The sequence below is a fragment of the Parambassis ranga genome, chromosome 22 (assembly GCF_900634625.1).
Source record: "Parambassis ranga chromosome 22, fParRan2.1, whole genome shotgun sequence".
NCBI classification, from domain to species: Eukaryota; Metazoa; Chordata; class Actinopteri; family Ambassidae; genus Parambassis; species Parambassis ranga.
In genome coordinates, this window is record NC_041042.1 from 7,853,840 (window position 1) to 7,873,911 (window position 20,072).

General features: G+C 41.7%; 1 protein-coding gene across 1 annotated transcript; it reads right to left on the reverse strand.

Moving 5' to 3' along the window:
* Window positions 1-264: 264 nt before the first annotated feature.
* On the reverse strand, window positions 265-19,979 carry fsip1 (fibrous sheath interacting protein 1). Its single transcript, XM_028396076.1, has 10 exons — window positions 19,740-19,979; window positions 19,609-19,657; window positions 19,373-19,527; window positions 19,186-19,267; window positions 19,016-19,105; window positions 18,314-18,453; window positions 17,983-18,102; window positions 15,772-15,933; window positions 5,966-6,118; window positions 265-556 (listed from the first exon to the last, which is right to left on the reverse strand). The coding sequence occupies exons 1-10, from the start codon at window positions 19,899-19,901 to the stop codon at window positions 449-451; spliced, it is 1,221 nt and encodes a 406-aa protein (XP_028251877.1). The 5' UTR covers window positions 19,902-19,979; the 3' UTR covers window positions 265-448.
* Window positions 19,980-20,072: the final 93 nt, after the last annotated feature.

Genomic DNA, 20,072 nt, shown 5'->3' on the forward strand with positions numbered 1-20,072 from the left:
CATCCGTGTGTCCTTATTAGAAGCCATGTTGACGGATGTCAGAGCACACATTACAAACACAGACGTGCTACATTTCATAGGAGAGGGCTCAATTTTAATACAGAGTTAGTGTTCAGACTTCACCCCACAGACCCGCTGCTATCAGCTAATGTTTATGTGTGCAGTAGAACATTCTGCGGCCACCGCACCCGGTTATTAGAGTTAATGACAGTAATTTTGTGTTCTCATCTGTGATGTTTAGGTTAATACAAAGAGTGGCCCTGCTGCTCGGTTTCCTCATGCACAGACACAAACACAAATAAAAGCAATGGGTCGCAATCCAGCTGCATGAAGAACAATTAGGATTTTCATCCTCAAATTAAGGACTACAGATTTTTCCTCAGTTTTTGCAACAATGTGTTTGGGGTAGTGAGGCTTCACATGCTAGAGTCCAGACTTTATCAGGGTCTCATGGTATGGTGTCACTTGTCTCAAGGTCCTGGTTCCAGCTCTCTGTCAGGTCACATTCATCCAGCAGGCTGTGTAACTCCTCCTCCGTAAGGCACGGCGACACGTTCTGCAGAAAAACACACATATACTCATCACAGATGTAGTCCATCAGGGGAACACGTGCCTAATATCACAAATGTGAGGACAGAATATTTTTCATCTTAACTGCTGATATCTTCCTAACATCCTCCCTTATTTTGTTTCCACAACTTTTCTGGGCTTATACTCAGTTATGGACAAATCCGATGTGTTGCATTAATACATGACCCGCCATAACAGTGGCACTTCATAATAATATACTGCCTCGCCATCCCCCTCGAGTTTAGTTGGAAGCCGTCTGGGAAAAAACACTTCCAGTTGGATGTGAGTATTGTTTTTCTACAGATAAGTCAGACTCCTCACAGGCAGCCTAGGAGTGCATGTGAGTTCAAGGATGGAAGCCAGGCTTCTTAAACTAGGTTACGAGGAAAAGGTGTTTAAAGTTGATATCTTTTCATGTGAATGATGTGTCCTCTGGCAGCTGCAGCTGTAATTACAGATTTCAAATTAACTGGCTGTGTAAACTTTTAATTCCTTCAGAGTGACGACAAGGTGAGTCATGACTAATTTACCTATGCATGAGTGCTCATAAGACAGGACGCCGTTCTTTGTTTAGACAGCTGCGACTCAACAGTTGATCTGTTCCAGTAATACAAACGCATTTCCTTTCATCACGTGAGCATAAAGCCAAAAACGTGTCGGGAGGAGACAAACGCTAAATCACAGAGTTGAATGGTAATCATTGTCATCACTGAACAGAATGTCCCTGGCCTAGTACCTACTAGATCTGTATCAGATATTCACAACTTGACTCCTGCAGCTGCATTATAATCTGCACAATTGTAGCCCACACCACAGTGTGACCCATCATCAGAAAACATTCGGCCACTGCAGTTTTCACATCGTCCTCCTGTCCCGCTGAGACAACCTTTAGGTCGTGGCACATTGGGCTGTGTTACTCATTTACGACCCACAAAATGACCCTCACAATGACTCAAACGTATCGTCTTCCACCGGTGGACAGGAGACCACAGGCACCTTGGGACACATTCCAGCCACGAGGCCACTTGCAGCCTTCAATGTCCTTTGACATGCTTGTAGTGAGACATGGAGGTTTGACTGTGGACTTGACCTTTATCTCAAAAAGGAGGATAAGATCTTCATGTATGCACATAAACCTAATGCATTATAGCAATATCTCCAGGCAAGTTCATTTAGACCCGACACAGCAGACAGATTTGCTTAGAGTAGCTATAATATAGTTTTTCCAAACATTAGTCAGTCATCACTGGAGCTTAAGACATATGGAACAAAATTATCACCAGTTATTTCCAGGACAATAAAACGTTTCCCACTGACTGGAGTAAGTAGTAATGATGAAAAATGACTTTAACCAATACCAGACAGATGTACAGACAGCAAGCATTTTTTAACTGCTGTGCAAAATGCTACGACTCTTTAAAAGAGGTTGACCTCAGGTGCCCTCAGCGCTGAAGAGGTCATGGGTGTCTGAGTGACTGATAGTAACACAGCCAGTTAAGTAAAAACCTTTAGTCAAAATGGTGCCACACTAGTTTTGATAAATGCTGCAGCAATCACTGGAAAGCTGTCAAAAAAAGATATATTTAATCATGGGACTTCCAAAGGGGCGAACAGCAGGCAAATGCAGCATACGTTTATCAGAGTGAAGATAAAAGTTTGCTTTTTCTAAGGTTTCTTGTGCAGCTTCTGTGACACATTTCAAGCAAATATTTGCCAACAAGTATCCAGTCAAAGGAAGAGCAGCTGTACAAGCTGCTTCACTTGAGGCTGGTGTTTTTCTTCCCAGCCATACATCCTCTGGCATAAACATGCGAAATACAAGCAGGAGGTGGAGAATCTGTAGATTCTACACTGACAATTCCTCCAAGGGGAAGTTATGGGACTTGACAGCTTTATGAAATAAAAACAGCACCATATATACTGCTGTGTCATTGACAGTGGAGACCACTCAGATACAACTGGAAGAATGACAGCTTCAAAGGAGGTCATCAGGTTTTATGAAAGTTTATCCAAACACTGTTTCTAGAATCCTGCTGCTTCCAGCTTTGATGGGGCTGCTGTGGTACTACGAGTCACATGACAAACTGCAGAACCGACGTTCACAACAGCTGTTAGTATAAACAGCGAGGTCCTAAAACACCTGAACAAAACATGTGAGTCCTTTAAACAGGGGTGAGTCCCATCCCTCTTCCAACTGTAGAAGCATAGACATGCTGATTGAGGCAGGCCCGTATAAAGGTGGCAGTCCTACTATTGTTTCCTTCTCGCACTCCTCGTCACCTCTGCGTCATTTCCAGGTCAGAGGTTGCTTGGCTCCGACAGGTATTTCTGCGCGCTGCTTCACCTCACTAGCTGGTTGTGTTTGGGTTATTCAGTTTTGTTACATTGTATTTTCGAGCGACGGCTTGTACGCTGCTTCGTGCCCCTGTATGTGTGTTAGAGTGATTGCTATCATTGAAGGTGCTAATGCTGGTGTGGTTGCAGGTAAATGCTGGTGGCCACCAGGGCCGCTTCTAGATAGGCACGTATGAGGGGGCAGTCAGAAATGTGAAGGGGGCATCATGTGTACACTTCATGTTAAAGCACTGTTTTCCTCTGGTTTTATAGTGACAGTATTTTGTCAGTGGCTACCTAGAGTTCTGTCTCCCTTCCTTCTCCTGTGTGTGTGTGTCTGCTGCTGCTTAAAGGTATGTATGAACCGTGTACTGTGCAACTCATGGCTTCCATTGTGAGCTATACCATATGCTGTTTTGTCTCCACGACGTGAACTGCTCGTCGCGATATTCCGTGTGTGCTCATCATTCCGCTGCTTGGCCGTGGGATCTCTGCTCTTTTTTGTGTGTGTGTGTGTCCTTTGTGAGCCTACTAATTTGTTTTGTCCCTCCCTTTCCCTTCTCAGTGGCTGGCGGGCGGTGGTGGTGCTGGTGATTGGTGTTGGCATCCAGTGTCTTGTCTACGGTGTTTCCCTGGGATTGGTTATTTGCTGTGAGTGTGCCTGCCACATGTGCGTAGGGTGATTTAATTTTTCTTGTTGTGGATCTGTCCCCTGCACTAGCGTCCGTAGGCCCCAGCTTCTGAACAGGTTTTATCCTTTTCAGTGCGAATGTGTACTGCTGGCGTTGTTTTTAATGACTGAAAGAATTATTTTAATGTCAGTTTTAACTGAATCAGGAACCACATCTCATGGAGGCCTCTGGCATGAATAAACTTGGGTGCCTTTTAAGTGTGTCCATAAAATAATTCCTTGGGTGGAATTAAGTTATAACTTTCCACCTCCTCACCACACAACAAACAGCAAAGGGTGAACTTCAGACCTCTGGTAAACGATGAGGCTTCTCAGTCATTCTCTAGGTTTAGTTTCCAGGGTGGGAATCTAACAAAGAAATAGCTGTTCGGCCCTCCAGCTATGTCTGCCCTCCAATGGACCACCACCTCGGCAACAGCTCACTGTTGGCTTCTGAACACACAGGACGGTGGACCAGTTTACCACAAGTGTGGGCTGCTCAGCTTTCAAGGTCACTGACTTCAGTCACATACCTGAGCTTTATCGGCCACAGACCCAGAGGCCAGTTCCCCACTAACACAGGGAGGCATTCTATTCTTTACACACCTCTTCACATGTTGTGACACAAACTCACGAGGCAGCGCCAACTGCTACAGTTTACATGTGACTTCACTGTGAGTGCATCACGTCAAACGTCAGATCATGTAGATAATGTGTATATATATAATAACTCACCTCGGGGATTTTCTGATTAAAGTCGGTGTATTATAGTTACTTATTATTTCTGGATGTATTTCCTGTTTTATTTTGAAACTGTGGTTTTCCTGTGTGTCTACTTCCTCTTGTCTTTTCCCTCCTTGTTGATTACCTGCCCTGCCCTAAATGTCTTCACCTGTGTATTCACCTCACTTTTCGTAAAATCAATCTCTTTGGAGTTGTCTGTGTTCCTTTGGATTAAATGAAGAAAAGAAGGTGAGGAGTAATGCTCTTTTCTGGCAAACCTGACTCATTTTCTATGAACAGATTAGGTCGACTGCCCTGCTTTAACTAGCCTGCTTTACAGTAAATGATGGGATTGTCCTTCCCTTTGCAGTTGATGTAGGAATGCAGCCAGATGAGGTTACAGGAAAACTAGCACCAAATCAGATGTTGAGTATTAGAGAAGCTTGTCTTATCTTTCCTTTCTGGAAATGTTTATTATTCACAAAAACTTCTAATTCTTATTAATGGCTCTATCTGCTCTCTTCTTCATGCTCTGATATTCTAATGGAAAACTATGTGCAAAGCCTGCATAGCTGCTTGACACCTCAGGTACAAAAACATTGTAAGAAAGCTTGTGAGTTATGGATGTTATACAAATCAACTTTATGGGGATAGTGCAGCTGTGTAAAACCCTGTTAAGAATGCCCTCCCAGACAAATTCTGCACAAATAAATCTTTTCGTGCCACAAAACAAGCAGGCACTAAGAATATACACTGAGTGAGCTGTGTCACAGTGACACTATATAAATGCAGTGATGTAAAGAGACTGGTGGGTTTGATGTTTTGTGATCATCATGAAAGAACAGTTTCCTCAAACGAAGCTCGACTTAATTAGCAAAAAATGCCACTTGTCTAATTTAATTAGGCCAGGAATAGGTCTGGGTTGCATGATGTCAGGGTGTGTCTTTTTATTACATCACTGTTCGTGAGTGAAAAGGCCACCTTTTTATGTTTGAATGTATGCATCATGTTGTACTTCATCAGTGTGAGAACTAAAAAACAATGTGTATTCCACTGACAGCAGCGCTGTGACGAAACAAACATGTCTGTCATGCAAAAACCAACACGGCATCTGAGGACGCAGAGATCAGGCCTGTCTGCCTTTGTTCTGGGAACATTCTTGTGCTGTGCCTTTAGCTACAACATTTGGAGAAAGAGCGAAGTCTCTCTGGTTGTAACTCAGAAGAGGCTCCAGACGGGACTCATTGGTTTCTATGGGACACTGTGGAGTGGGGACATCAGAATGCTACAAAGGCAACGAAGCACCAGATCAAACCAGTGTTGAGCAAGAAATCCCCTGTTATAAAAACATGTGTTACAGCATTTTGCTGTAAACTGTGAGCGTGTTAGTGATGCAAAGAGAGAGAGAAGTAAAATGAGGAGAAAGGGAGGAAATACGAGCCTGCAGAGACATGCATGTTGCCTGTGATTTCATCGTCCCCCTGTGAGAATTGCTGAAAATGAGCTGTGTGCTTGTAATAATTTGTCACACCCGTGTCTACAGATGAACACAGGAGTACTTTAATGTGCTAAATACTGGTGCGAATATGAGCTTGGGTTTTCTTGTGCATGTAGTGTGTGTGTGTGTGTGTGTGTGTGTGTAAATGAACATGGCTGCTTTGAACTCACAGTCATCTCTTGGCCTTGGCCCAGGCTCTCCAGCTGCTGTTGGATCTCTCGGAGCCGCCTCTCCTGCCCTCTCCTCTCCATTATATCCTGCAGGACCTTCTCTCCTGGCTGCGGGTCTCCATCGCACTTCCAGCCAATCTCTGAGCCAGGACCCTGATACACACCAGACATGATTGGTTCTCACGGGGGAAGAAACAACTCACATGGGTACTCTACACGAACTGCACTCACAGCTGTCGTTTGGAAGCATTTAAATAGGAATAAAACTGTTAATTTTTTTGTGAACTTTCCGTTCCTCTGATGTGGAGAGCAACATAAACCAATGGTTATTACCAATGTTTGACAGAGAGCGCAGTATAAAATCAGGTATCGTTATAGGACCTGAGAAAACTCAATACCTCATGTACAGTTCACATGGGGTCCAGCATAAATCACACATTTATGGCGTCCACGTGCACTGGGCTGACACATCGAGCCACAGGCTGCATCCAAAGCAAACTCTGAAAATGGGTCAGGAGGAAATAGAGTCATGCCTGGAGGACCATCAAGGGATAGCTGATAAGCAGAAGGCTTGTCTTTTTGACCAGTATAGACCTTTTGTCTCAGTCATAGAGTGAGAAAACTGCACTCCTGCTGAGATCACAATGAAAGTAGAGTTTTGATAATGATGATGAGCCGTATTCTTTGGCTTCCTTGCCACCACTCCCATCATTTATTTCTTCTATTTTCTTTCTAAAACAGCAGAATGAACAATGCTGTAGAGACTGACCACTCAATGACCTGCACCTGGGTCATACTTTGACCTCTAAAAATACACAGCTACTCTATAAAAGCAGCAGCTAGAAAAAAAGCTGGGTCTGGGAGGACGCTGCCAACCACAGGACTGTTATGGAGTGTCAGTCCAGCGCCATGTGGTTGAAACCTCCAACTCTCTCTCTCTCTTGGTTAGTCTGGATGGCAAGGAGGCGGGCGTATGATCTAATAATGTTAAAATTGATGGATATTTTATAAAATGTCGACATCTCAATAGAGACTTGCATACAGCGAAATGGTAGGTTTGCAAAGACGGTGGGGCCGAACAAAAAATTATGGACTTAAAAACACAGAGTTAATAAATCTATTGTGACACATTTATGATGGGATGTAATCTTAGTTAAACCCAGGCTAGAGGGGGAGTTCAATAAAGTTCAGCGAATATGTTAAGAAGAGTGACTGCATCTGCTTGTTAATAAACAAAACAGACATGCCTTTGCATTTAAACTGTGTGATTAATTTTAATACTCAAATCCTGGCAAAAACAACAGTCTCCTTGAAATTGTTTTAAAGTGCGTGTGGCCTCACCTAGCAGTGCCCTCTGTCTCCCTTCAGGGAAATAATGACAGCTTCTATCTGAAGCTTCTTTAAAGTGGTCGTTACTAGAGCCCTTCAGCTACGACTCACTCATCCTAGACTACAAAAGCCAGGACCACAACAGCATCAGACCAGAGTGAGAAACGTAACATTCCAACTAGGAAAAATAAAAATTAAAGTCTAGCTTTACCACCATCCTCACACCACTAAATGCATGTTGCTAAAAAAAAAAAAAATCTCTGGGAGAAACGGTTTATTTCATTTGGAAAGGACAGCTGCCCTACTTTTCTATAAAACTATATAGACTTTTCAAAATCTTCAAAATTGTCTGCAAGCTTTAACAATGATAGAACTGTCACTGGCCACTTTGAATGAGTCTGGCATGTTTATTACAGTACATATTTCCATAATAAACCAATTCTGCGCGGCTTAATTAACACCCTATAAATTCTGACAGTCTCCTTATGTGAGATTTTCTAATCTGACACTAATTATGGCAAAGACACTGCTGAGCTTTCAAAATGTTTTTATGTCAGCATCGGCCCTGGATCTTCATCATGTAACAGCTTTAACAGCAGAGAACTCAAACAACATAGAGAAATCTGAAGTTCATACTATGATTACCACATATGCAAATAAGACTCAACTGATAAACTCAGCATGGATGACCTGGCTGACATCCAGCATGCATGTTAACCATGATCTCAGCTGGAGAATGTTAGTACTCACGTCAGGATAAAGTGCAGCTAAGGCTGATGGGAATGACCCCAGTTATTTAGACTGAACTCATCAGACTAAAACAGAAAAAAAAATAAGTACAAGTGAGAGGTATTGCACAATATTGGTGAAGAAAACCAAATAAAAATGATTTGTTATTAACCTAAATATGTACTTTCTGTTCCAGAAAAATACTCAGTAGCACCACTCTATTCATCCATTTTCTTAACTCACTTTGTCCTGTACCACAGGGTCACAGGGAGCTGGAGCCTATCCCAGCTGTCAATGGGCGAGAGGTCGGGTTCACCCAGTCTATCACAGGGCTTCTCAATAAATTATCAGTGCTTTACTAGCAATGTTTCTACAAATATAACTGATTTAGTTTAGGTCCATTTCCAAGTCATTGGCAGGGATAAACGCTAAATTGAAATTATAGTAATGAGTAAGCTCTTGGAAAAGGGAGGGAACTGAGGGAATATGACTTTAACAGAGTCTGACTGTTGTTTTAATACATTACGGTATTTGTGCTTCTTCTCCTGGAATGTATGACAGTTTTAACTCAATATGAGGTCAGACTGAGTGACTTCCAAACAGAGCAGCAGCGGCGAAAGGCTGTGCTTATCTGAACATCAGCAAAATGCTGGTAATTGGCTCTCTCCGTGGAGTAGCCACTTGACATGCTGTTCAAGATTGCCAATAATCACATCACATATCTGTGTCACAGAAATGCACACAAAGGCATGGAGTTTGTTTTTCTTTAAGCATGAAAAAACGTGTCGAACATGATTACCTTTACAGATAAAAGTATGTCATGTGAATATTTGGGACTTTGCATCTGTGTATAGTGTTCAAAATGAGTATTATTAACAACAGAGACACAATCATTCATGCATGCAGCAAGGACTCCTGAGTATTTATCCTTATTTAACCCACTGGTCCAGATCTGCCACATTAGCCATAATGAGTGTATTATTTGTATGACGCTCATTCAACTTAAATCAGGCATTTCACATTCATTAAGTGATTAATTATATCCTGTGATCGATTTTCCCAAATAGAAGCAATACATTCCATCCCGAGGTTGTCATGGTGTTTGAGTGTGAAACAGCTGCAGCGGTTGATGGATGATCCGCTGCTGTCCAAAGTGACGAAATAGGAAAAATAGTGGAGATTATTTTATGCCAAACATTTCACTTCAAATTAATCAAAAACAAATCTTGGATGTCCATCACTCAGCAAATACTATGTGTGCTACATCTAGATGTTCCCATTAAAAGGAACATATAATTATATCACGTCAATCATATTAGTTTTGCTCGGAGCCATTGAGGTTGGTATAGTCTGGTGCAACGTCTCCGTTCCAATGTGGGCTGCATCTGTGGTGCGCCTCGCCAGATACAACAGCTGGATCTCCTCTCATGCAGATGCATTCTCAGATACATCTCATAAACACAAGACAAATGTTTAGGTTACCATTATGTATAAGTTGTCCTCTGCCCTCTGCAGTAATATGTATGTTTTCATCAGCCTGCCGAGGCTTACTCTTTACACTAGGTGTTTAGGAGGTCTGAGGCCAGACCAAAAATCACTGAGACAGCTTGATGAGCTTGTTCACACATGCCAGACAAGCTACACAGCTAATCCAAGGACGTGTCAACAACAGTTCAAACATAAAAGCTACTGCACACTCCAAACAATCTCATTACATGTAAAATGTGTGGTCGTTTCCAGCAAGTCATTCATACTGTTTAGAAATGAGGACGCTTTTTAATAAGAAGAAAATAGAAATTTATGGATATTTTGTAAATATAATGGACAAATACTCAGTGGGATTTTCTTTGAAAACAAATTTATGTGACGTAATCCTAAACCCACAATTCAAACAGCAGTTTGTTTTAATGTGCAGTAGCTGCAAAAATGTGTCATTAACCTCTGTTGTATTATATATGCCTGTTGATCTCATTAAGTCATTAAAAACAGGCTGCACAAATAATGAAAACAGCATGTTTTTTTGTTGTTACCAGTTCATTAGGCAGTCCAAAACAACAGTGTCATAACTTAGATACTGCACTATGTTGGCTGTAGAGGCAGTGACAAGTTATATTGGGCTAATACCAGAGGCTCAGTTAAACTAATAAGTCAAAGTTCAGCTTAAAAGCTATATTACATGTGCATTAAATGCAAAATAAGTTTGTGTTTTTAATGACTTGTTGCTCCAGACTACAAGAGACAGTGCTGAGATGAAAAAAAAAAACAGACCGGCTGTGCTGACTCACGCAGCAATGCCTGGTATTGTTCAGAACAGCACACTCCTTTCTTTCTCTGTCTCTGTTTTCTCTCCCTCTGTATCTCTTCAAAACTGAAGTGTAGTAGAAGCTCTGGCTGTGCCACGTGGACCCAGGCTACCTGCCAAGGCCTGTCCACATGCCTTGCCACGAGCGCTCCCTTTGAGAGCTTAGGAGCAAGCTGTTCGGAAGCTACGGCTGAAAGTATCTTGACTTCGCTGTGACTCTCTCAGATTGACATTTTGCCTGATCCTGAGGCAGATATGCTACAACACGGACAATAATATATAGTACCTATGTTAAGGAAGTGGAAACTGTTACATTGCTTGAGTTGCAAAAAGAAAAAGGCATACTTTCCCCTTCTCCTCTGTAAATACACACCACACTGCTGACTGCTCTAATGTTGGTCAGTGTGAGACTGATTGATAAGATTGAGCTTTCATTAGACACATGCAGTTTAGCTCTGCAAGTGATTATGCAGACAGTTTGATGTAAACAGCTTTTATAGTGTTTCTGTATGTCCACTCAGTGCATCCTGAAGCTCTTTAGGCCCTGAGAAGAAGTGAATTTGACACAAAAAGAGACAATCTACTTTTTTTGTGGTCAATTCTAAGTGATTTCTGTGTGTTCATCAACATAAACACCTACACTGGATGGTACAAAAAGGAGCCATATGATCCACACCCATTAAAGGGGGGCTATGTTAAAAAATAGGTGATAGATTTTCTAACTCCTATCTCCATGAACTTCTTACCCCCTGAACATAAACCCCCTGAAAACGTCCCAGATATAAAATTTGTTTGTATCCAAGCTGTCTTCCCTCCATCCAGATGTCATGTTTTCACATCAGTACATTGGATCCCTGCAGATGACTTGGTGATTGGTGCACATTCCTGAAGTATTAGAGGATTCACTTGCGGGTCATCTGGACTATATACTTGCTTTCTTTTTCTGTGAACAGAGGGTGGTCTGAAGCAATCACTGCCGAATAGATCAAAACCTCCTGGTGTGTCTGACAATCAAAAAGGCCTGTTGAATGTGATAGTGAGTTAAAATACCTCCACCACCTGTGTCTTCTCTCCAACTCAGCATAATATAAAAGGCAATCAAAGGCCTAAAAATGTCAGATCTCTGAAGTTTTCATGGCCATGACAGAAAATCTTGCATTTTTAATGCTTTACAGTCTGGTGATTTTACTGTTAATAGATACTCACAGACTCATCTCCACCCAGCACCAATTTGACATAAGATAATATTACTGGTTGCCAAATAATGACACAGACAAAATTAATGTGAACAAAGAGCTTGTTCAATATTTATTGAAAGCATCTGGAGGGGAAAAAGCATCTTTATGCTCTACTTTTTACAGATGCAGTGTTTTGTCTGCACAATATCTGACCTACATTTCAGCAAGTCTTTTACAGAGAGTGGCTTTTTAAGTGGGAGAAGCTTGCCTGTGTTTAAAACTAGCAGAGCCGGGGTGTGCACAAGTGACAATTGCACACATATGGGGACACTGAATTATCTGAGAGGGAGTCATGCAATTGTGAGAGTGCATGTGTGTGTATGTGTGTGCATGTGTGTGTGCAGAAAGAAACCAATTTGAAGTTGATTAAGATTGTACTATATTACAGAATGAGGCAAAGCGGCGTCAGAGTCATATGTTTGTGCACTCATGGACAGCTCATGTGACCAGCTCATCTTTGTGCCCCACCAAGTGCATTAACATTTATGCATGAGCAGGTAACCGAGATATCCATATGCAGGTTTATTGTTGATTAAAGTGGAGCAATATTAAAGGATAGGCATTATGCAGCACTAGATCAACATTTAAAACCATTAAACCTATGCATAACTTGTTCTAATGGAAGAGTCAAGTCAGCTCGTAGCCATGACGAGGAAAAACCCTCTCTAAACCACTTAACACAACTGCTGCTGTGGATAACACCAGTGGGAGAGGCGTTTATAACAAGACAATAAACCGGGTCTCACGGGAATTATAGGGTGGGAATGGGTGTGGAGTGTATTCTTTTTTAGCCATGCTAACCTTGTGAAAAACATCAAGTGTAGCTACGCCACATAACAGGCCTGTCTTAATTCTCATCATGTATCTGTCCGGCCCTGAGAAGAATATCTGAATATAAAAACACTGAATTGAAATAGGCTGAAGAACCACATAAAGCCAAATCACATCCATTCACTGCCTGGTTGGATTCCATAAGGGCTCAACTATGCCAAACAGAAGAAAAAAAACATCACATCATTTTCTGTTGCAAATTAACATATTTTCAATATTTCAGCAGGAACACGAACATCATATCCAGAAAGGACAGTTTCTTCCTTAGTTTGGAGGATACAGTGTCTTTTTGTACTCCTGCTGTCATTGTGAGAAACACATTGTTCTGTTAAAAATACTACAAATCATTTTTCCTATTTCTGGTTTTATTTCGAGAGCACGTGTACATTACTAGCACATTTCTAAATATTATAAATGCGATGAGGTCTGGTGTTCTAATACAGTTTACATTTGATATAGTGCTATATGAGGCTTTTCCACAGCTTTAATTATATGACCGGACCAAATTTAAAGCTCACAAACTATCTGTTGACCACATTGTGTTGGTCAAAAGGGCGTTTTCTGCCCAAACCTCTGCTCTCTCACTTAGCATTTGTTAAAATCATGGCTCCTCATAAGCAACCACACAATGTGACGAAGTGACCTCATAGTCTTGCACTAAAGTATAGCCAACAATCAAAGCACAACAAAAACACAGCTGGGGTTACTATGCAAATACAGAAGCCTCGCAGTTTCACAACTGACAGTGACTGAAGCCCATTACAGCATTTGTTAAACTTCACTGCCACCACAGACACGTGAAAGGATGGCCTATGTAATTCTGATCTGACAAAAGCTTCCACACCCGTGTCACTAAACACCCAACACCAGCTGATTGTCATGACAGAATGGTCTCTGCTTGGCTTGGAGCTGTGGGTGGTGCAGGCATTACCACACAGCAGTACAGTAGGAGTGGTGTGCTGTACATTCATCCTCCTGTATGAGCCAACAGATGTTTTTGATGACAGAAAGGCTATTTCAGCTGAAGCCTGAGAAAAGTGAAGAATGAACAATACAAAAGGAGCAATGCTGTCATTAGCGCAATATTAACCATGTCCAAGTAAACATTTAAAGTTATGTTTTAATTCCATCCTATCCAGATCATTAATAAAGGGTGTGTAGCTACCTGAACTCTTTCCTATCATTAAAAATCATCAAAAAAAGAGCCAGAGGTAACATAGACAAGACTTTCTCCTATCATCCTGACTCACGCACATGGCAAATACTGATCTTGTGGATTATAGCCTGGACTTATAATTGGATTTTTGCAATGCCATGTCATGTAGTTATTACTCTGTAACATGCACCTGTCACATATGAAAGGAGAAAAGGTTCAGGGACCAATAGCATGTAGCAGTGCACTTATACAGCATGGACAACAAGCTCAACAAAGTGCTCTTTTATGAAAAATGCTTCACTGTATGGTTGGTCTCACAACAGCTTTCATGTAAAATATGTACAGTGCACTCTTCTGCATGTGTTGATATTTCTAAATGAGAGGGAAAGTGATGTTCCCTTTCTGGCACTCCTCTACCTCCACCAGGTCTGTAATTACATTCATATGGGGGGGCTGAGTCTCTGTGTGGCAGCACTGCCAGGCATCTCAGACTGTATCCAAACTCCAAGGCTCAAGTGGCAGACTCGTGTAGCCAGAGAGAAGCTACTGAATGGAAAGAATATCAATCACAAGTTTATTGGGAGAGGACTCCACCGAGTTCTGAAGACAGATTTAAATCCTGGCAGAGTCTTTTTCTAAAGAGTTCTCACTGGGGAGAGGTGAATAACTCCTTCTTCCCTGCTAAAAACGTGACAGATCAATGAGAAAACAAGAAACAATGGAAAACATGGAAATATAGGCCATGATTTAATACCAATGGGGAAAAACCATTAGTCCTTGCTCAGCAATGAGCAGACAAACAAGAAGGTTCCTGAGCTGCTGTCTGGTTTTACTTAGGAGCTCAGGCTACTGAGAAGAAAGATAACTTCAAGACAAAAGCATATTTCCTTTTATGACCACCTATACGATTTACAGCCACTAACGTGAAATGAATGACTGGCTCTGAAAGAGATTTATGATGTGGGCAGTCTATATTTAATGTATGCCACAAGAGCGAGTCCAGACTGAAGTAGAGCAAGAAAACAGCAACTTTAAAGTGTGATTTTTAAATACTGGAAATGTTTCATCTGCTACTTGGTTTGTTTTATATCATTTATATTTCACATCATTTAAAAATGAATGCCTGCAATAGCTACAGAATTTCAGCACAAATGGAGAGCAGATGATGGATGGATGATGGGGATTTTTTTTTTTCTTTTAACCAGGAGGCAAAATGATTAAAGGGTGGGAAGGGAGGAGAAAATGTCGTACACACAGTGACATGTCCAGCTGTCTGGTATTATCACAGTTTTGTACAGCTGGCCTGAAGTCCACTCCATATCATGCAAAGAGAATGTTGCACAAGAGAGGATAGTTTCATTTTGAAGGTCTTACTGAGGAATGAAAGCCATACCCACCAGTCATGCTACATACTACATATTTTTCATTTGACCTATTGATGGTGAATATTGTGTGGATTCAGTCTTAATCTTAAATCTTCTAGTTTCTTTTCTGACTCAAAGACCCATTTTATGATGTCCAGTTAATTATTAGAGGCACATATTGAGGAAAGGACATTTACAGACGCGTCCCAATCAGGACAGGTGAAATATTGAGAACCTTCAACACCTCATGCTATGCTTGCTTTTACCATATGAGTGACTAAAATGACATTGATATTCTGACCATGGATTGCTCCTGGACTGGGATTTAAAGACTGCTGTTTTTCCTCTTCTACATCCAACAGCAATAGTATAAAATGGCCGCCTTGGTTCACAAAACTGCGATATAAAATTTTTATAACTTCAAAAACATAATTTTCCACTGACAGGTTATGCAAATGATGAACATGCCATCTGGCATTAAAACTCAGTGAGATAAGACCCTGAGATAATTCACTGAGCTCACATCTAGGACTGGGCCCAAACCCAGGACCAAGACCTGGAAAATTGTTACAGTTATAAATATCTTTCAGGTTGATTCTCCACTGTCTGCTGTGGTAGTGATGTACAGATTGTTCTCCTCATCAGAAGTACTGCAGCTTACACGTGCTTACAAGAAATGTTGTTCCCCACTGAGGATTAGGTGTGTGTGGCTTCCTGAGGGTCAGTAGATTTTACAAGACGTTGACATCACTGCCCTACTGAGCTGACCTCATAATGAGACTTAATGGGTTTGCCCCCTTGTAATTCTGGGTGGTGTTTGACAGTCATTATGTAGACGATGTGTGTTGGGTACATACCTGAAACGTGCACATGTTTGTGTAGGAGCTTTGCACGGAGTAGATTTCTTCACCAGGAAGAATGAGACCAATTTTGGAGTCAATGTCAATCAGCTGTTGCAGGTCAGAGGGCTCCGGGGTGTAACCCTGGCCTGTCAGGACTGGCACAGCCCACATGGTCTCCTGGAAGATAAGCATCAGTGGGCTAAGTCATGGTCCACTAGGTGTGAGCCTGCTACATCTTGTACATTATCATTATATATCCAGGGCTTATTGAGCAGCCTTTTAACAATGATGTCTTAAACAGGGAGGAGATACAAGGCTGACTCCCGCTCTTGGTATGCTCCTTTGGATGGATCAGATGCCAGACTCTGACAGTTGCCTGGGTGATGAGCTCATCTCGGCACAGTGGTGAGATAAGATCTCACACTACGGCCGTTCAGATCATAACGCACAAAGAAAACGGCTGTGACCTCTGAACGCTGGAAATTGGGTGCAGAAGAAAACTGGCAGAAGAAAACAGCAAACAAGGAGGGGGCTGTACAATATTGGCAGAGCACACCACAAAGCCAGGATTTGAAATGACATTGACTCACAAATGACATTGATTTGTGTTTCGTGTGTGGGTCTACTCAGTTGTTTCAACAACTGCAGTGATTTACTTGGACGTGGCAGATTATCTCAAACCCAGACTTCAGATGGGCCTTGGTGTGTCCTTTCTTTTCAAATGAAAGTTTCCCAACTATTACAGGAGAGAATGCCAGGTTACATAAAAATGATTTAACCCTGCCATCCCTTACAACAGGAGAGAACTTTCATGGAATAAACAGCAGAACTGCTTTGAGTCTTATCCTTTACTGAGCATGAATCCGACTCACTGATGGTTAAGTCTAGTATGACACTCTCTGCACAGTCTGCAGCACATGTAGCAAAGTAGTCGTACCACAGCTGAGCAGAGAGTAAGATCCTTATTGAACCTGTTGAATCTGCATCAGCAATAGCAAAGTTAGCAGACAAATCAGGTAATGTCTGCTTTTCCGATCGTCCATGCTCCTGCACAGCAGTTCGACAAAGTTCTGCGATTACTGATTTACTGCTTCAAGTTACCACAACTCCAAAGAGCTGTGCAACTTGTTAAGCTGAGAGTCCGTAACATCAAAAAAAGAAAAAAGAAAAGAAGTGTGTGAGGCAAACAGTGAGCAGCAGCTGCTGGTTGATGTGTCCTGAGGGATTCTGCCAAGAACTGGGTGAAGTCCTCAGAACTAAAGACACATCACTGCCAAAGTCCTGGTGACATAAATAATGTGCTTGCTCCGTTATGGCCATTCATAATAGCATGTCTTGCAATAACAGGAAGTCTTATTCCAGCCAGTAAAAAAAAAACCCAGAGCATCTGCACTCCCCTCAGTTTTGGTATCTGCCACCACAATTACTGCAGTATTGTTCTAAAAGTCAAGGCAACACCATAAATAGAGCAGCAAGACATTAAAAAACCCTGGCAAGCTGTGGTACGGATGCAGAGCTGTCGGGGTCAGGCTAAACGGAACCGCATGTTCAAAGGTAAGTGTGTTTTTTTTCTCTTTCCCAACAGGCCTCATCCCATCTGACTTCCCAACTGGCCTCACACCTGCCAAAGGGCCTATTAAAGCACATTAAAAGTGAAAATAAAATCATCTGACGTGTGATGGTGGTAGGTTCCAGGTGGCAGGGTCACGGATGAATCCACAAAGGTCTAAAAAGGGTTAAGCTCTATCAGCACTGCCTCACTGTGAGTCCAGCTGTAGCTTATAGTTTATCAAAGATCTTGGCTACTGTCTGAATCACAGCAGAGGGAATTGTTGTGAAAACATGATTATAAAATTAATCTATAACAGGCAGCATTCCACGTGAACCACATGTGGCATCTGACATCTGGTTCATAATCTGAGCTGCTTTGAGGAGACAGAGTCTTCTCTCGGCTGCCAGGCACTCATCAAAGGGTGGATGTCTGAGCAGTGCTGCTCTGTGTGCTGCTGTTATTTAAGAATGGGTTTAATAACATCATTCAAAAGGTCAGTGATAAGGGAAGTGATAATACAGCACTGATTTCAAACTAAAATTACGATTACAATAGGGCCTTGGTACCACTTGGCGCAGTGGAGAGGGGTCATCTCTCCAAACAGACCTCTGGACATTGGAAAATGGACTCATCCTACAGCATGTGTTGCCTGTTAGGGCTTCTTGTTAACCTACCTCACTGTCTGCGCCTCCAGCACTCTCCTCTTCCTCTTCGTCTATATCTCGGAGGAGCTCAGCCAGACGCTCTTTCTCTGCCTGGGTCAAAAGCACTTGGCCCCCCTCAGCACTTACTAGCTATTGCATTACAGACATTTGGAGAAAAAAAGAGACTTAATAAATCATTATTTTTATTTCTAATCATTTTAGCAGGTGACTAGTAGCTTTAAAATGTCTAACTAGAGACAAGTATTTTCTTCACTGGAAACACAAACAGTATAGAGACTCTGCTCTAAGTCATGCGATATGCCCCAGCACTGGATCTGGCCCGGCGTGAACTTTGACATACCTCAATGTTTCTCCTGACAAAGTCCTTCTGTTTATTCATGCCTCTGGAAGCTCCACAGTGGCTGCCTTTAAACAGGTCTTCCCCAGTGTCTTCATAGACTGCTTCAAATGCCTCTGTCAGGCTGTCTGGCCTCTTTTCATCTGTTTTGAAGCAAGGCACACATTGAAAGTAAACATTAAAGAAGTCGAAGCTCAAATATCCGATTAAAACTCTGTGGCAGGCATTTTGCATACAATGAATGTACAGATAACTGAATAATCTTGAATTGTGGAGAAACATAAACAAGTTGGGAAAAAACATTATTAACCTTCAACTAAAGGTTTAAATAGTTCATGGCTTTGTAACATCAAACAGCCAGCAGGCCTGGAAACAGCAGTGAGCACTAAATTCCTCACTGTTCATGGCCTGTTGTTTGGAGAAAGTGAAGAGATTTTATTTCCTAAAGAGATCAATATCATAAAAAAGCAGCAAGATCTTGATCAGGAAATTGCCCATGAGTCACAGTAGTAAGTGAACTATTAGGAAAATGTCTGTAGTATCTCATTTAATGGAACAGCCTATAGTGGAGCGGAATGCCAGCAGCTACAAGTTCCCTGAGTTTACGGCGCCATCAAGTGCACAAAGTGGAAAGTACATCAAAGAACTTTTGTTTCTTTTTTCTTTTTTTCTTTTTTTTTACACATTTTTCAGGTATTTGTTCACCTTGCTCTAGTTCTTGTTTTTGTCCATCACGATCACACTCAGACACCTGAGTTTGAAACACAGGCGTAAAGTTATCCTCTTCGGCCGTCCCTTAAAGATAACAGAAAAAAAAAGTTTGGTCACTTTTCTTTACCACTGTTGCTGATTTGTTTATTATTTATTTTTTTTACCAGCGGGTGTGTCCAAAGCCAAAAACAGCCTTGTGTTCAAAGCTTCATGAAGACATTCAGGATGGCCTTCAGGTTTATTCTGCTGCAGATGAACAGACAGCATAACATCATCACAACATCAGTAAGAATAACATTATAATCAGTCTGCTGGCCAGGTAATATAAAGCTCAGTGGGTGCTGTTTCTACCAGGAGCTCTTTCCAGAGTTTTGCCTGAAGTTCTTTCCTTTGACGTCGTCTCTCTTTTCCTTTCAGGACTTTGGCTGATAGTATTTCATCAAGTCGTCTCATTTCCTCAATGGCCCTCTGCAGTTTGGAATCATCATTATCTTCCTCAGTGACATCTGTGGAGGAGGAGACACACTGATTCAATGACATGTTACCTTATTACATGTTAGGTAACCATACTATAGCACAGTAGAAACCTTGGACAGGGTCTCTCACTGATGAGCTGCTTGTTTCTTCAAAACTATTCTGAAAAGACATAAAAATGTTTTTATCTTCAAGTTATGGAGATTTTTTTCTAATTTAGGTTAATCAAACGTTTTATAATTACCTGAACATCATCAGAATTGTTGGTCAAAACAATGAGTGAAAATGGAGATGTGGGACTGATTCTGTCATTATAAGGCAAAGACACACTGGACACACGGCTCCCACTTAGCTCACTCGATGCAGGTCTTGCTATGTCATCCAAACTTCCTCTAAAAATTTCCATAGTGAGGTTTTCTTTAACTATATCTATAAAATGTTAAGCTAAAGTATCGTATTTGTTAGGTCTCTTGGCAAAGGTAACGTTTCCGCCAATGTTTGGTAACTACAGACACAAACACTGCCGGATGTTGTATCTATGGACATTTGTTACTATGGACACCGACCGACATCGAGT